Source organism: Ursus arctos, unplaced genomic scaffold, assembly GCF_023065955.2.
Source record: "Ursus arctos isolate Adak ecotype North America unplaced genomic scaffold, UrsArc2.0 scaffold_1, whole genome shotgun sequence".
NCBI lineage: Eukaryota > Metazoa > Chordata > Mammalia > Carnivora > Ursidae > Ursus > Ursus arctos.
The window spans coordinates 24497038-24515723 of NW_026622763.1; the positions used below are offsets into that span (position 1 = coordinate 24497038).

An 18686-nucleotide genomic window follows, 5' to 3' on the forward strand; every position below is an offset into this window, starting at 1 on the left:
TAAAGGAGAATGCTCCATCAAAAGGTACAAAAAGATGAGCTGATGTTACACCAAATGGCCATACTACGCAGGGGAAAAAAGAAATAAGAAAAAGAAATGTAAGACTTAGAATTAAGAATGTCTGGCAAGGATTGAGTAGAAGAAATGAAATCACAAAGCCAGGATGGAGATTACTATTGAAGCAAAATGTGGAATACATGGGGAGAGGTGGCATACATACTCATGTAAACTCAATTCTCTTAAAAGAGAAAAGCTCGAGGAGATGCTCATATATATATATATATATATATATATATATATATATATATATATATATACCATTCTTTTACCTCCCAATATAGTTCCACAGATCATTTGGGGGAAACAACGTGTCCTTGGTGTTCTCATCTAATTTTCTGATCATAATCAGGTGATAGATTCCAAATCTGAAGACCTTCTACAACTTCCCACAGTATCCTTTATTGACACAAGCAGTGACTAACAACATGCGGACTTTGTATAAACCCCTTAATTTTTAAGATTTCTTTATTGCTAGGTGAAAGAAATGACAAAGGAGAGAAAAAATATTCTGAACTAATTAAAATAAAGGCTGAAACCACTTCTACAACACAATACATAAAATATTAATAACTTATAGAAGTTATTTTACAGTTCAAATATTATATGATTAAGGTGAAAATACTTTCTGGTGGTTAATTCACCACCAGCACTTACCCTGGGGTTGACGGCTGGGGTGGTATATTTGAAGGTCAAATGGCTGTGCACTCGTCTTCTGAATCACACTGACATTCTGCCCTGTCCACTTATTGGCTTTTGACAATGTGTTGGTCCTCCAGTCCGTCCAATAGACCTCACTCCCATATAAAGACACAGCAAAAGGATGGGAAAGGTATTCATGACCTCGGATGATTTCTATCATGGCTGTTCCATCATAGAGGGCTGAATAAATAGCATCTGACCTGCAGAAAGGTAAATATATCAAGTTTATCAGAACTTATTCAAATAGTCAGTGGTGTTATATTACTTAGATAAATGCCAGAGGAAATATTTTATAAAAAATATTTCATGGGTCTGTATTTGATATGCAGAAAGGGGGCGGGGAAGCCCACCATAACAAAAATAAACAAAAATCACCACCATCATAATGAAAACAAAGATCACCACCAATTTCAATGTGTGTATACATGATACATGCATGTTAGGGTACCTTTTGAGTTTATAAATACTATCCAAGAAAGGCAACAGAAAATACAGAAGAAAAAGATCATTTTTTAAACCTGGCATCTGTCCAAACTATCCTTTTTTCAAAGTGGTCCACAGTTAGTCCATTAGGCCAAGCTCCAGTTTTCATGTCTTTGTAGATGGTTTTTCTTCCAGCCCCACTCATGGAGGCAGATTCAATGCGAGGAAAATTGGCATCCCAATCTGTCCAGAAAAGAATTCTGAAGAGAAATAAATAATGCTATTGTTTCAGCCATTCAGTTCACAAATATTTATTGAGTGCCTACTATATGCTAGACACTGGCAGGCAAACAGTCTCAAAAGAAACAGATATATTGTCTACCCACTTGGGGCTTAGAGTCCAGTGGAGAAGACAGAATAAATAACCACATGCATATATAATTGCAGCTTCTAAAATATGCCAAAGAAAACTTTCATTATGGGAGAGGATAGCAGGTAAGTGATCTACTTAGAGAAGGTGATGAGGAAAAACAAAAAAGGACTTTGAGGAGGCTGTATTTACACTGAATCTAAAAGATAAGGAGAACAGTATAAAGAACATGACAAGCAAAATAAACAGCAGATATGAAAGCCCTAACAGGGGGAAAAAAAAAAAAAGTGGGTGATTTGAGGAACAGAAATAAAACCAATGGGGTGAGTAAGGAGGAAAAAGGAAGAAGATGGATTTGAAGAATGCAACCTAATGGGTTTTGTAGGCTAAGGCAATTATTTGGGTTTTATTCCAAGGGAATAAGAAGCACATTTAAGCAGGGGTGAAATGTGGTATCATATATAAGTGGATGATAGTGAGGTGAGAATATGGCATATCAGGTGGTTATTTTAAAGGAACAGCCAAGGATGACAGTGGTTTGGAATATGGTAGTGGCAGGGAAGAAGAGTGAATGATTCAAATTCAAGTGAATGGAAGGTAAATTTGGAGGTAGAACTGCCAGGACTATCTGATGACTGTAATATAGGGAAATGAGGTAGAGAATGAATCATAGGTGCCTGTGTTTCTTGTTTCAGTAAAGTCAGAGTCAGGGCAAGGGGGAGGGTGTGCAGGGAATCCATAAGTGAAATGGGGAAAATGGAAGAGAAACAGATTCTAAGACCTGGGAATTGAGTGTGGATGGGTGTGCAGAGCAATCAAAAGTTTACTTTCAAAAAAAATTTTTTTTTAATCTCAAGTTTTCAAGACATCCAAAAGGAGGTATTCAGGAAGCTGTGTGGTATGCCAGGGTGAAGTTCGGAGAAGAAGGCAGGGCTGGAGACATGAATTTATAAGTCATCAGTATGGAGATTACGTTGAGATTCACAGCAATGAAATAGGTCATATGAGAGAGGATACAGAGGGAAAACAGAGGAAATCATTATACTTTGGTATATACAGAAACATGCAATTGTTAAAATGTCATTTTTCATATGTTTAAGATTATTACTTTTTTTTAAATTTTTTAATTACTTTTTTTTTAATATTATTTGAGACTTTACAAATTTGTGGTGCACAGACAGTTCCACACAATGGGCATTTAGTGGCTCATATCCTGCATTTGATTTTTAAGGCTATTAGGCAATGGATGTTTTATGTTCAATTGACAGTGGTTTAAACTGCTGATGCATGTTTCTATAGTATATTTAATACAGTTACACAATAACTCCACAATCATAACTGGCTATAATTTTTTAAGTGCTTACTAAATGTTAAATACTATTTTCAGTGCTTTATAGATTATCTCATTTAATCAATCATGAGACTATGGCTAAAGTTATCTATGTTTTAGAGATGGGAGAACAAGCTTAGAGAAGTTAAATTACTTGGGTTACACAGCTAGCAAGTGGCAGAGGGAGATGGGAAACCGGGCAGCCTAACTTTTGCTCTGATGCTTTTAACATCGAATTCTTTAATGTCATGTCACTAAATAAAATAACAAAGGGAAAACATCTGGCAGAGGAGTAGGAGCATGTCTGCTAATCAATAAATGGTCGTTGCCTTCTCTACTTTCATAGCAGAACCCAATGAGTAACATGGATATTTGGGAAGGGAGAACTCATAGGACTGGAGAGATAGTGACAGTCCAGGAAATTTTCCTATTATCAGCTCTGACAACATTTTGGTGAGAACTGGTAAAGTTACTGGTAAAAATACCTTTGTTCTTCATTATAATTAAATATCATTTGGCTATTTTTCAGTCTTCTATATTTTAAATGATCCTTAAGTATATGAATGTGGTAGATTACCTTGGAAAATGAAATAATCCCCTGGAGCAAAATTCAAGATACAATTCAAGCTATCTTCTTTTTTTTAAATATTATATTTATGTAAGGACATATGGAGCAGTATAAACTAAGTATTCATCATGATTTGAATTTTTGAGAAGTATATAGTCTGTTTTAGGACAGAGGAATTCAAAATATGAAATGAATAAAAGACAATTCAATACATTATATAATAAATCTAGTAAGTATGTGTCTTAAAAGACTATGGTGAAGAGAGAATGAAGATGTAGATATTCTTGACGAGAGTGGCAACTCATAGACAAGTCTGAAGCACTGGGCAGCCTCAAAATGTTGTTAAATAATTATACCAATATATGTTTCTGTGTCAGACAAACTTGGGATCAAGACTGATATCTGTCACTTACTCCAGTAAATTTAATCTCTGACTCCATTTTCTCATCTGTAAGTAAAAACTCTAACTGTACACAGTTATCAGGAGCATTCAATGAAGTAATGGACATACACAATTTAGAACAAGGGATGGTAGCACACAGAAAAGATTTATGCTTGCACAAGCATGCCACACACACATAGTCATAGAAATGATTTTTTAAATGCAAAATTTCAAAGTATTTCCAAAGCGTTAAAGAAATGGAGACAGAGAATTAATACAATGTCAATGTTTAAATGTCACACCAGCATGTTATGTGAAGGTAGACTGGTTTTATAAGTCAAAGCCACAAGAAAAGGATTCAGAGGAGTAGGTTGTAGGATTGGGTTTATCTCAGAGAATGTCTCTCAAAATCTGAGTTTATGCTTCATGGGCAGCTTTAGGAGTTTCCTGGCCCTGGTATGGGATCATATCCACAAAAACAGTATCTGAAGTATGCATTGTTTAATCACCAGTATTTGAATAAATTAAGTAAACTGCTGAGAAAGGATAAAACTAAGTAATGTATCAGGGATAATGTGTTGATAATTGTTGAAGCTGGGTGATAAATATGAGGAAGTTTATTATAAAATTCATCCTATTTTATGTATTTAAAAATTTCTATAAAAAAGTTTAAAAATGTAAATAACTCAAAATTAATATAATAGGTAAATTTTTAAGAATGTTAAAAATACCAAAGGACATTTATAAAATTTTATGGCTAGAAATCTTTTTTTCTGAAAAGACTAATTTTTAAAGATTAAATTGTTTTATATAAGAGAAAAGCCTATCGGGAAATATCAACATGTATATTACATAACACATATTACTTATAAGTTACCTAATATACACTATGTTGCCATAAAGGGCAATGGAAAAAAGATTAATTAATATAAAGCTGGTAGGCTATTCAGTTAAGTAGTTAAATGTCTTTAAACGATGAATGAAAGAATTATGTGTCTCACTACCAATATAATTTTGGATGCACACATCTTTTCACTGACAGCGGTTGTTGTCAGCTTCCCTTTATACTTAGGATTTAAAAAATAAGATTTAAAATAGAAACAAGACCAACACAGCATCAATCAAATTTATGTGGTATCTTGACAGACAAGGTAGAGTAGAGAGATTTGCAAGTTTAAAAAAGATTAGGAAAAATAATCACTGAAAACAAACAATGAATTTGAGAATGATAGCTAGTCTATCGGTGGATAAGCCACCATGAGATCTGGGCAAGGCTGTAATTCACACTCTGGATTGATGACCCAAAGACTTCTGAGCATTGTCTTTTGCCTGAGTAACAACTGGAAAACTGGTGTGTCTCTTGTAACTTTCTACCGAGTTCTGCCTTACGTGGCTGTGGAAATTCCAACACACATATCAGTAACGCTACAATTCTGCATTCTCTCTATACTGTAGGTTTACCAGAAGTAGGCACTGTGGACTTTCAAGTATGTGTTTCCAGTGGACCATAAAAGCATGGCTTGGGATAATTTGAGAAATTCTAAAATGAGTGACTCCTTCATTTCTTCACTAAATATAGCAGCATTAAGCTGTTTCTTCTGTAGTGCTCACAATGGTCCTAATCTTTCATCAATTCAAGTGGGGAAATTTCCAATACTTTTTATAAAATAACATGTTCTAGAATAAGTTCCCCTAAAAGTATTCTTAACTTCACCATAAGTCAGTTTACAATCAATTTAAAAAGTTGATTTCAAGGATCATTGTTTCATAAAATTCTAGGCACTCTTTTGTATACTTTATAATGTGGTATTTTAAAAGAATCATTTTCCCCCTATTACTTTCTTTTTATGGGTAAAATGTATTAGCATTTCAATGACTGCATTATTTCTTGAAATACACAAGGACTGAATATCTCTTCTTACAGGACGTATGGAAATATTCAGCCACAATTGCTTTTAAAAAAGAGACTACAGTCTACCGATTCTACAGTTCCTGCATTCATGGGTTAGTCTGTATCAGGATTAAATTGGGTCAATGGACCATGAACAACTTGTATCATTACAGGCATGAAAGGGCCATTATCATCTATCAGGTCAAGCTGCAGAAGGTGAAAATAAATGATCTTGGCAAAAAAAAGAGGATACTTATCTATAATCTTTAGGTTCTAAAAGCAACAACGTCTTTATTAGTTTCATTTAGGAACATTCCCAGATAAAATTAAAATTTTATTTAGATGTTTCACTAATCTTCACAATTACTATATCTGCTTTCACAAATTGCAATTGCTATAGCAGAGTCCAGTTATTATGACAAATGAAATCTAAACACCCGCAACGGAGCAGGAGGACACCATTCAGCTGCACAAGTACAGAGGCAATGAAATTTCAAGAACTGAAGTGAGTGCCCTGTAGATTTTGAACTTCCTGGTGCTTCTTACTCCCTAATACTAAGCTTGAGGTTCAGAGGAGATTCATGGACTTGTTCAGGTCACCTTAGCAATAAGTGTATCCCTTTAAAATGCAATGAGAGAAAAATGGCTCCTCCCTAAGACTCCCATTTACTGTCTTGGAATAACCTGTCACTTGGGATACTGGGTCAAAACCCAGAATACTAAAGGGACGTGGCATGATGGCAACTATGTTTTATAATGTAAAATTAAGACCTGTGGATTTTATGCCAGGGAAGCAAAGTAGTTGATTAAAAATATTTGTTTTTTGGCATCTGTTAAAAAAGGTCACAAAGGACCTTCATAGCTGAAGGAAACTCACATGATTTAAACATGTTTTATTGGTCTAATGTTACAGCTCGTTTCTTGGGTGGGTGTGTGTGTGTGTGTGTGTGTGTGTGTGTTTGGTATTGTTGTTTTTGTTTTTCCTCAGCTATGCTGACAGAGCAAAGTGGCTGGTTGCAAACTTGTTCTATCACTTGTTATTGTAAACAAAGTTTACAGTATTACCCATTAGCTGTCTTTTACTCTATACTTCACTTTTTCAGCTTTCTCCTTGAGCTTTGTAAGTTACATGTTAACAAAAAGTCTATGCATATGCATTAATTTATTTAACAAACATTTATTCAGCACAATTACATATACCAAGAGCAGGGGAAGATTTCATAGATATGGAAGCATGTCTTGCCATTAGACTTTGCTTGCCATTAGAGAACTTATGATATAGTAGGAAAGATAGCACTATTTACAGAGACCATAATTCTCAAAAAAATATCTGGTAGATTTATCCCAAAATGCCTGTTTTTAAAAGAAAAAGTTCAAGTGTCTTTGGAGCTCCTATCAATTTTGATTCACAGCTTCTTTATGTATTTCAAGAATTATTTGAGAAACAGGGAGAAATTTTATGCTTCTGTTTGAATAGGTAGCACTAAGGCAGTAAGCGGAGTTTAAATCAAATTAAATTATTTTTCAATGTTGCTTTTCTTGTGCTTAGCTTTGCAGTTCACTGTGTGTGTGTTTGCATGCTCGCACATATTTTTACTATGCTCTCAGCCTACCTTATAAAAGGTCCAATGTTTAAAAATAATTACGGACTTTTTACTAAAATATCCCAAACCTGAAAATATTTTCGTATTTGCACTGCGTTTTTAAATTTAATTGCCACAGCTGGGCTTTACAGGTGTTTATATGAACTTCATATCTTAATTGTATCAATCCACTATAGGAAAATTTTTAGAGATAAAAATCCTATCATATCATGACACCCAAACTTGTCAACCTTTCAATTTCTCCCTAGAGTTGAATGAATTAGTAGTGCCTTCTGAACTTTGATTATTTATACCAAAAATGATTTCATAAGTATATTTATTTACTCATTTTTCAAGAAAAAAATTATTACCACAGTAATTATTTTAATCAGCTGTACAATTTCACAGCAGCAATTAGTAATGGAAGGCATCGACTTTCTCAGAAGCATTATCTGGTTTTCCTACTCAGAGGCTAGCTTTTATCCTAACTTTCAACTCTTAGAAGATGTATTACTTCTGAAGATCTTATATCACTGGACTAGCATCTGATATTTTCACTTAAATAGTATTTGTGGGTGGTGCGTTGTGTCTTCTCACTCTCCTTTTTTTTTTTTTTCTCCTCTCAGGTTGGATACTCTGCAAACTAAGTGAGACAAATAATTTTATCTTAAGCATTGTCAGTTCAAAGCTATAGAAAATAAAGTTTCAACTCCCAGATCTACTGCTTTGTTTGGTCAGACTATTTTCAAAGCTTTCATGTGTCTGTTTTCTCCTCTTTGTTGCGTCTTATTTTTCTCTGTGTGTGGCATCTGTAATTTGAGAGCATTCACAGATTTTCTACCATGTTGGTGTACAAGCTAAAACCGCAACTTTCTCTAAAATATCACTTTCCCTTATACAGAAAGTTTCTTCTGTGTATGAGGTGCTGGTACTACTTAGATAGGTCTAGTAGGTGAAAATTTCACACTGATATTTGTTATATTGAGGGTAAAACCCCTGTTGATGATGAACTTTTATGGGATGTAAAGGGTCAAGATCTGCAAGTTACTTGTAATCTCAGGAATCATCTCTTTTAAAAAAGAAATTTCTCATTAAACGTAACATATCTTTTCCCAGTGAACTGTTATTATAGGAATTAATGAATGAAATGGGCAAACTGTAAACTGTATAAATGACAGAACCCATCTCTAAACTAAAAGATACAGCTACTGTTTTGTTCCTTGCTGCCAGATCTCTGTTTTTTTCAAAAGCAGCCAGAAATCCAGGACTGTATACAAAATGTCTCAATATTTTAAGTTTGGGCAAGTAATTCAAATAAATTTAAAACACTGTGGAGGTAAAGCAAACATATTAATGAGAGCTGCCAGTTTGGAATCCTGTTCTGAGCAACCTGCTTTGGCCCTTTAATTTCTGGGTGTGAATTGAGGAAAAGAACAAACAACTTCCCAATCTACTGATTTCTGAGCTGCGGTATAAGCCAGAGCACCAGCCAGAAAATGTGGTCAGGAAGCTGACTTAAACACAGGCTCCCTTTTCTCTCTTCTGCCTTTCATTAAACTCCCTCCTGGCTGATTTCCCTTCCTCACTGGTGCTCCCTGGACTTTGTGTAACTTGAAGGTACAGAGACAAAAAAATGAATAAAAATAAATTTTAAAAAATTCTGATCTACTAACCTTTAACCTTGATGATGGTTTTGGATTTACAAAGTAGTTACCAAGGAAATAAATAACTCATCTATATCATCTATATCATTATCTTCCACATATTTACCATCTCCTCAAAAACAACCAATGATAAAGATATTATTTCTGATTTACAAAAGAAAAAAACTAAAATTTAAGGGAAGATAATAGAGTTGAGTAGATTCTCCAGAGAATAAATGACTGAACAGAACTTGGAACCCTCTTTTTCAGTGTCTCTCTTCTGCTTTTTTGCAGAGGAACACACAGGGAACACTAGGGACAATAAGCTGAGTTACTCAACATTTGACCTTGTTTTCAAGAATCATGTGCTTTGTCTTTCCAACACCCCAATAGTCAGTGTCTCATCACTGGACTCTTTCAAGCTTATACTAATTTTCTTTTAAACTGACTCCATGTACCTACAAAATACATAAGAGGTGGTGCGGTTAATATCTGTGACTGTTTGGACCAAAGACTGGCCCTGTGGATTGCAACCATTAGAAACAATTACAGCATCTCTTTGGCATGTCAAAGAGAAATTCATTAAATCACTGCTTCAAAATTGAGTTGCAATAGCTTCCAATAGGGCCTAATGCCCATATTTAGAAAAAAAGATATTTCTGTCTTCTAAAAGTACCCTTGTAAGCAATCTTATAACCAAATTTATGCTAATAAATTAAACTGGTAGATTTATATATATATATACATATATATGTGTATATATATATAAAATTATATATACACAGACATACATATACATAATTATATATATATACACACATATACATACATGTACAAAATAAGCAATCTGACTCATAATTTATGAAATAACTGAATTCAATATTCGTTTAAAAGATTATTTTTTATGCCAAAGTGAATCTGTAAAAGGCAAACTTCTTTACCCATATCTTGGGTCCAAAGCGATGGCCCTGGGGTGTTCCATGGCTCCGGCTATTAGTGTAGTTCTTAAGGAACCATCTAGTTTGGCCACTTCAATTTGGTCCAGATTGCTATCTATCCAGTATATGTTGCCTGCTATCCAGTCGACTGTCAGTCCTTCTGGGGTAGCCAGGCCATGCTCCACAACCACTTCTACTGCACTAACTCCTGCAAGAAAAAAAAGGAAACCAACACTTATACCCATTCAAGGAACATGTTACATACACACACACACACACACACACACACACACACACACACACACACAAAGGCCTACTTAACAGCAGTACAGAGTTTTTAAGCATTATATTGAGTTTTAAAGATATAGTGCAAATGTGTTACCTGGCACGATGGAAACTAAGAAGACTCCAAACTTAGAATTACTGATATTTCCTACCAGAAATTTTTAATTTCTTAAGCCCTTTCAGTGACAGTGAAATAGAATTTTTAAATAACTCTGAGGCTAACAACAATGTTTAGATTTCAAAAAGTTATTTCTTGTTTCTGCTTTTGAAATAGAACACAGGATTTGGGGAAAAAGAATGATGTGCTAGTTAAAATTAGTGCAATTTAGTATCAACATTGGTCTTCGGGGGTAGAATAAAGAGAAAATGTCCTCCTGGGGCAACATGCATTATAACTCATCAGCGGCCATCCTTTTTTGAAGCATGATAGATAAGATAACTTTCCTGCACTTTCCCTTAGTAAAGATAAACCCCAAATCACACTCCCTGCCCCTTCCTGTGCCATAAGACTTACATGATTTAACATGATTACAAATAAGAGAGGAAGGCATTAGTTTGGTCTAAATAAAAATAAGCAATTTGGTAACATCCACCAATGATCTTATTTATCCACTTCTTAATTTCTTTTGTAATTAAAAGAATAATTTAATTTTTTTCTAATAGTATAACTCTTCATAGTTTATGACATTGCCAGTGTTTTTGTCAGACATTTTAACAGTTCTTTTTTTTTTTTTTTTTTAGAGCCTTAACTGTCCAAGCCCAAGGATCTAAATCCATCACTTGAAATCAGTCTCTTGCAATATGCCACAGGACACAAATTCACATGTGATAATTACATCGTGTTTATTATCATTTTTCCAAAGCTGCAAAGGTGACTTATGGAGAAATTCAGATTTTGATATAAACACCTGGACTTTGGAATGCTACACAGATCCAACATTTCCAAAGGATTATTACATATATTTATCTCACAGCCTTGCTACTTAAGAAAAGTGTAAAATAGACAAAAGAGATAAGTCAAATTATGATAAAAACATTTAGTTCATATTAGTGGTCTTTGTAACAATTCATTATTTGTTTAAATTTGCTGAAAGATGGCGACCAAATAAAAACAATTTAACTCACAAACATACGTCTACTAGTATGTGGAAGGCAGTAGTTATTTCTTATAAATATTTTTCTTCACCAAATGTCCACGGAAAAGCTCACAATTTGCAAATGGTATGCATAGCACAGGCTTTCACAATTCATTCCCCTCCCTCAATATATCTTCACACATACACTTGACATCCCTGATTTTACACATATGAGGGAGAAGATAAAGAACAAAAGTGCAAAGCTTAATCTAAATCCCATCTGATTACAGCATACTTCTCTAGAATTTTCAGTTAAAAATTACCTCCGCTTTCAGAAAGTTTGCCCCGGTATATTCGGTCTTCTACAACATCTGTCCAATAAAGTAAACTTTGATTGAAGTGGAAATCAAGTGCTATTGTGTTTCTCAACCCAGGAACGAGTAGACTGTAGTCTCTTTTATGAAGATCAATCCTTCTGATCTCATGGCGAATAGAAAAGATGATGAATGCTTCAAAAGGATCTGAAAATAAATTTATTTTTAATAGGCTTATAAAAATATTTATGTTTTCATAAGTAGAATAAAACACTTGAGGTCAAGTCCAATTATTTACAAGCATAATTTATTATATAATTCTCTGTTGTTACAGGAGCAATTTCTTTTAATCGAACATTTAAAAGAAACTTGAAAATTTTAGGTTTATATATCTTCATTAAAACAAGGTATAAAGATGTTTTTATTCCTTGGTTTTTCTACACCTGATTCTGATTAAAGAATACAAGAACTATTGGAATTCCAAGACAAGTTGGGGTTTTTCTTAGTGGAGCTTCAGCTGACAATCCAAACCTCAGAAACATCAACATAGAAATTGCTAAGAATTGACTAAAACTAGTTCTGCTACTCTTAACCCATCACACGCTTACAGCTCCACAAAGGAAAGAGATCCAATAAAAGAGATTTTCTGTGAAGAGAGTTACAGCCTTATAGTTAGAGTATACTACCCATAAGTGGGTAGATGATGGCTTTCTCCACAGTCTGAAATTTACTAAAATTACATTATCATTTTGCAAATGTGTCAAGTCCTGTGCCAATTACTGTTGGACATACTAAGATGAGTTAGACATGAATTTTGCTTGAGGAGTACACATTTTGAGCAAGGGGACCCAGGCTTACAGAGATTTACCCACATTTCCATGTGAGTACCATTCCTTTGGGCTTTCCCGTAGGGAAATTCGTTTTTCTATTTTAAGTCCAGACACATCCTCTGAATGTGAGCTGCCATAATCATCTCTTCCCATGGCTCAAGAGGTGGATGTAAGATCTAAATCAGGTTAATAGGTCTATAAACTTTCAGAGACTATTTCAAGCTGAGGGTAAAGAATCTCTTTTCTTCTAAGGTCATAAATCTCTAAGCCTAGTAATGCCAGTGTTCATGCCCTTGTAGTTTGTATAAGTCTACTTATGTCATTGTAGTAGAAGAAAAAAAAAAAAAAACAGAGAAGGAAGCAGCAATGACCTGGGGATGTTCAAGTCTATAAGCTAAGGATGTTCAAGTCCACAGTCACAATTATCCCTAAGTCTAGTTCCTTCCTTCATATTCCCTATACATTTCCCACACTTCAGATATGTAAGCCAGTGAACTTAATTCCAACTCAGTTTGAACTGTTTTTTTGTCATTTGCAACCAGGTTTACTGTTCTTATTAATCTCCATCCTTCAGAGAGGTCTTTCCTGGGCAGTTTCCTTATAAAGGCCATTTTATTATTTTATATCTCCAAAACCTATTTATTCTCTTTGAAGTATATTTTAGAATTGCTATTTGTTTGTCATCTACCTTCCTCACTTGTTTATATCCTTTATTAAAACAGGGATCTTGTTTCCCTTGCTCATTATCATGGCCCTAATACCAAGGACCAGGGAGGATGTATTACATACCAGGTCTTAGATTTAGAACGGTGCTAACGTAAGCTGCCTGCCATTGGTGTAGGGAAATTGCTGGCCATTTTTTTTCACTGAACACGAATCTATTTCAGTAAGCTCTTCCTAAAACATTAAGTAAATGTGTTTTGAATGAACAAATGTGAAACTGATTCCATCTTAAGAAACTACCTTTAGCTAGCATGGGACAGAGCCCTGCAATGATCAGCAGAGCCACCTATTTCACCTGCAGGTGAATGGATAGTATAAGCAACCCCAACCAAGACCACAGGAACTAGTCCAAAGGCCTGAGAACTTGTGAACGATAATTATGAATATTGTTGCTATCTTATACGTATTGTGGTTATTTATTGCACAGTCTTGTGTTTATTGCACACATTACTATGACAGTAGCTAACTGATATAAAATACCAAACATGTACTAGTGTCAAACGGCTCCCGATAGAACAAATACCCATAAAATTTTACACCCAGAATTTAGCATTTTTGAAGTAAAGAAAATGGTTCTACTGGGTGTAAAGTTATTTAAAAGGGAGAATACTGAATTTTGGATCAGGATCCCTTGTGCGAACCTACTCTATGAAACAACTGCTTGCCTTAGAAAATTTCTTTACTTTTTCAGAAAAGGTCTTTACCTGTAAAATGGAGTTAATGATAACCTCCTTTCAATGTAACTTAAATTATTGTTATCAGAATCCAATTAAATAATGCATATACATTTGTTTTATAAGCTCAGTCATCACAGCGAGTACACATATAGAGGTAACTGTGAGGTAGTCAAAAAGTAGTAGATTTGAAGTCACAAAATGAGGATTTAAAACAGCCTTTCTATTAACTAGCTGTGTACATTTGAGAAGTTTACTTAAACTTCCTGATCCTCAATACTTTTTTTATTTATAAAATATATAACATACTGGGTTATCAGGATAATTGATAATTAAAAATGTGGATACTTAATATCTTACTAAATGTTTAATTATTATTATAAGTCTTAAATTTCAAAGACTTCTCAGAGGAACAAGCAAAAGAGATATTGCATAAGAGAAAAAGACTGGAATGATAATACACCAAAAGGAGGTTGGATATTTCTTAGCATGTGCCAAAGCTACTGACATTTCAGCTCTGAAGAACTTCCCCATCCTTTGGCTTATAGTTTGCCCTTAGTCAAGTAGTAAATTAGAGGTGCAGCAGCTACTTGATAGAGAAATTTACATTTAATAGCTATAAAGGGACATAAAATTTCAAAATTGCAAAGCAATGATATGCTTCTTCTTTCTTAGAAAAATCACACAAGAAAAAGAAAAAAAATTAAAAAAAAAGAAACAAAGAAAGAAAGAAAGAAAGAAAGAAAAGAAAAGAAAGAAGAAAAGAAAAGAAAGAAATGCCAAGTTCCACTTTTACTAACACTGGAAGACATCTGTTACCAAAACACCACAGCATTAGAGAAGGGCTGATGAATGCATTCAAAGTATGTACAGTTTCTGAGAGAGGATGCCTGTAGCTGTAAATATTAAAAAAAAAAAAAAAATGCTGGCAGAGCACAATGCTCAAAGGAGGTAGCATAACTAAGGGGCAAATCCCATAATCACTTTTTGGAAAAAGGGGTTGGGAATAACAGCTTGGTCTCAGAAACTTCTCTGGGTCCATTGGCACCATAAAGACTCATGAGGAGAATCTGAATGAGAAATAAATAGGCATGCAATACATTAAGTGAAAGAAGCCAGGTTCAAAACTCTACAGAGGTGGGATTCCTGGGTGGCTCAGTTGATTAAGTGTCTGCCTTCGTCTCAGATCAAGATCCCAGAGTCCTGGGATCGAGTTCCGCATCTGACTCCTTGCTCAGCAGGGAGCCTGCTTCTCCCTCTGCCTGCTGTTCTCTCTCTCTCTCTCACTCTCTCTCTCTCTGACAAATAAATAAAATCTTAAAAAAAAAGTCTACGGATGATATGATTCCATTTCTATGACATTTTGGAAAAGGCAAAACAATAGACAGAAAACAGAACAGTGGATGCCAGAGGCAAGGGGTAGGAAACTGCTTGATTACAGATTTTTTGACAAAAATCGCTAACCTTCCTACAAACAACCACCAACTAAGAAGACAAAATGGAAACAGAACAAGCAAAATGGAAAAAGAACAAATGCACACTAGCAACAACAATGAAAAAAGATAAGGAATCTGGGAATGAAATTATTAAGAAATACACAAAGATAAATGAAGAAATTTTAAAACACTAATGAGAGGAATAAAGACTTCAATAAATGGAAAGGCATATAATATTATTAGATAGAAACAAAATGAAAAAAATAATGTCCCAAAGAACTTGTTTCTGCCTGAATTAATTTATAAATCTCCTGTGATGGAAAAAATGACAAATACCTTTTCTTAAAAATAATACTAGATAACTCTAAAGATTACATTAAAAAAGTATAACTCACCAGGAAATTTCTAAGGAAAATATATAATGACTAACCAACAGATATTAAGATATATTATTGTATCAATAAAAAAGAATAATTTGAAAAAAATATTTTAGTGACACCTGGTTGGCTCACTTGGTTGAATAACCAACTCTTGATTTCAACTCAGGTCATAATCTCAGAGTTGTGGGGATCCAGCTCCACATCAGGCTCTGTGCTCAGCACAGAGTCTACTTGAAATTCTCCCTCTCCCTCTGCCACTCCCCTACTCATGTTCTAAATAAATCAATTAATTAATAAATAATAAATAAAATCTTTAAAAAAATATCTTGGTACTGACCTATAAGGTAAGAAACATGGTAGTTTTATGGTACCTGGAGAGGAAATTAAATTAGGAAATTTCCTGACTCAATACAAAAAATAATTTCTAGATAGCTTAATAATTTTGATGTAATAAATGACACTGTGAAAGTCTTGGAAATAAACATAGAATAATTATTTTCAGAACTCTAGAATGAAAGAGGCCTTTGTCCATTTGACACAAAGCACAGAAGACCCAAAGAAAAGAATGATTTTTAATATACATTAAAAAATTGTATGAGAAAAAGACAAATGACAACTGCATAGAACATTTGCAATATAATAAATGACTAAATTCTTTAATACATATGAGCTCCTATAAATTGACAAAATACTCAAATAAGTAATAGGCAAATGGTATTAAAGAGAAAATTCAAAGACAGGAAAATATAAACAACTTTTAAATTTTAAAAAGTGTGTAATTTCTCTCATAAAATGATAAATGCATTTTAAAACATGAAAATGTTTGATAAGACACTATATTGATTAAAACGTAGGCAAAAGACACTGTGATATATTAATAATGTAAGTATAAGCTGTTATAGCCTATATAGAGAGCCAATGCGCAATATCCATCATACATACACACACACACACACACCTTGACCAACTAAGTTCATTTGTAAGGAATTACTCTAAATATATAGTTTTACATATGAAAAATGGCAGATGAGTAAGAAAATGCTTTCCAAAAGTATTTGTAGTATCAAAAGATTAGAAACAACGGAAGTGTTTATCAACAAACACTAGCTGGCTAAATAACTTATGGTACTATGCAGTACAAAGTTATGGGGCCACAAAAATTAATGTGATTGATACAGGTGTACCAATATTGAATAATTAGTAATATTTTGTAAGTTGAAAAAAGCAAGATATAAACAGTGTACAATCTATGATACCATTTATATAAAAAAAAAACAAAATATTTTTTTAGACCTAGATGATGGTGAAGCATAGAATACTTATTGAAGGCTTAATGAGGGAATGTTGTTACTTCTGCCATGTGAAGTGGTGACAGGGGTTCTGAAGTGGGGAGAAAACTTTCACTTTATTTTCCACTGATACAATTTTTTATCACTAACATACATTTTTCTACTAAGATTAACAATTTTTAAGAATAAAAATTCAAACTTGTAATAGAAGGAATTATCATTTCCTGCTGCTTAGAAACACTCCTAAAAATTAAAAATTGTTTGGTCATGACATATATGCTGAGCAAGGTAATTCAGTATGACAAATACTGTAAAACACGTTTCCCCCCCATCAGGAGAACTCAGATTTCTACTACAGCAATATTTAAGAGATCATTTACTGCTCTTACTTTCATGCTCTGTTTGAGAAATTATACTCTCCTAAACCCAAAATTACTGACTTGTTTGTTACAACTGAATGTAGAAAGGAAGTCTACAATATAATACCTGGAGTCAACTCTTGCCTCTGCCACAAATAAAGAAAAGTCACTAAAACTATATAGGTCTTGTTGTCTTGATTTTTTAAATAAAATACTTTTGGTGCTACATGATCTGAAGTTTCATGTGTGAAGAGTCGTGAATTATTAATTGTATTGTTAATGAAGCAATATTAATATTATCCAAAATAAACTTTAAGGCAACTAGCTTTTGTAGAAATAGAGATTTCTCTATTATATGGTAAGACAACAGATAAAAACATAAGACTCTTAAAATGGTGTGTGCCTTCATGATATAGGCTGAAAATATATAAGGCAAAATCTGACAGAATTAAATGGAGAAATTGATAAATCCATAATCATATTCTGAGATATTTAAGTACAACTCCCACACAAACTGATAAAAAATTGTAATAACAAGATGATTAAATAACTAAACAAAACGCTCAGTCCACCAGAAATTTGTACATCAAAAGAGAAGACATGCTCTCTTTAAGCACACACGGAATGTGTAATAAAACGGCCATGTTCTAGTCCACAAAGTAAGACTCAAGAGAGGGCAAATAATCAACCTAATAATGGACACCTGTTCTGAACACAATGGAATTAAATTAAAAATCAGTTATAAAGATTGTTAAGCCCCTCATATGCTTTAACCCTAAAAATAATTGCTAAGCATTTTCTTGACCAATAGGACCTCAATCAGGAATTCAGAAATAAAGAAAGATATTATGGCAACAAATGTATAGATTAAGAAGCATGAACAATTCAAATTAATGAAACAGAGAATCAGTTCCTAAATGGTGAAATAAGGATCCAAAAAGCCTCTCCTTCACAAGAACAGTGAAAACTCTGGCAAAATGGTGAAAATCACCTTTTTCTGAACTCTAGAAATTCAACAAAGTCTAATAACAATTCAACGAATGTTTATTCAAGAAAAACTGCTGGATATCAGTATTATGTTGTGTTTCAATATGTACCAAACCCATTCCCCTGTCCTTAGCTTCACCATAGATATAAAAACAAATGGTCCACAAGTCTCCAGAGGGGGCAGATGGGTTTGGAGTTCCCCCAATACCCCAAACTCCAGAGAACTGTTTAACGGGAGAAGAATGGTCTTTTCAAGAAGATGTGCTGGAGGAACTGGATTTCCACATTCCAAAGAATGAAGTTGAAACCTCACACCATATATAAAAATTAATTCAAAATGTATCATAGACCTAAATATAAGAGCCAAAATTACGCAACTATTGGACGAACACTTGTGACCCTAGGTTAGGCCAAGACTCTGAATAGTCATTTCACCAAAGAGCCTA

General features: G+C 33.9%; 1 protein-coding gene across 1 annotated transcript in view; it reads right to left on the bottom strand.

The window, feature by feature from the left end:
* The window catches only part of LRP1B (LDL receptor related protein 1B), a 1450575-nt gene that overhangs the window by 577494 nt on the left and 854395 nt on the right, over positions 1-18686 (bottom strand). Inside the window, exons 24-27 of the mRNA XM_057306380.1 lie at positions 11572-11769; positions 9891-10095; positions 1278-1442; positions 715-959 (exon numbers count right to left, since the gene is read on the bottom strand). Coding sequence (XP_057162363.1) covers positions 715-959; positions 1278-1442; positions 9891-10095; positions 11572-11769 — 813 coding nt within the window. The remainder of the gene's footprint in view (positions 1-714; positions 960-1277; positions 1443-9890; positions 10096-11571; positions 11770-18686) is intronic.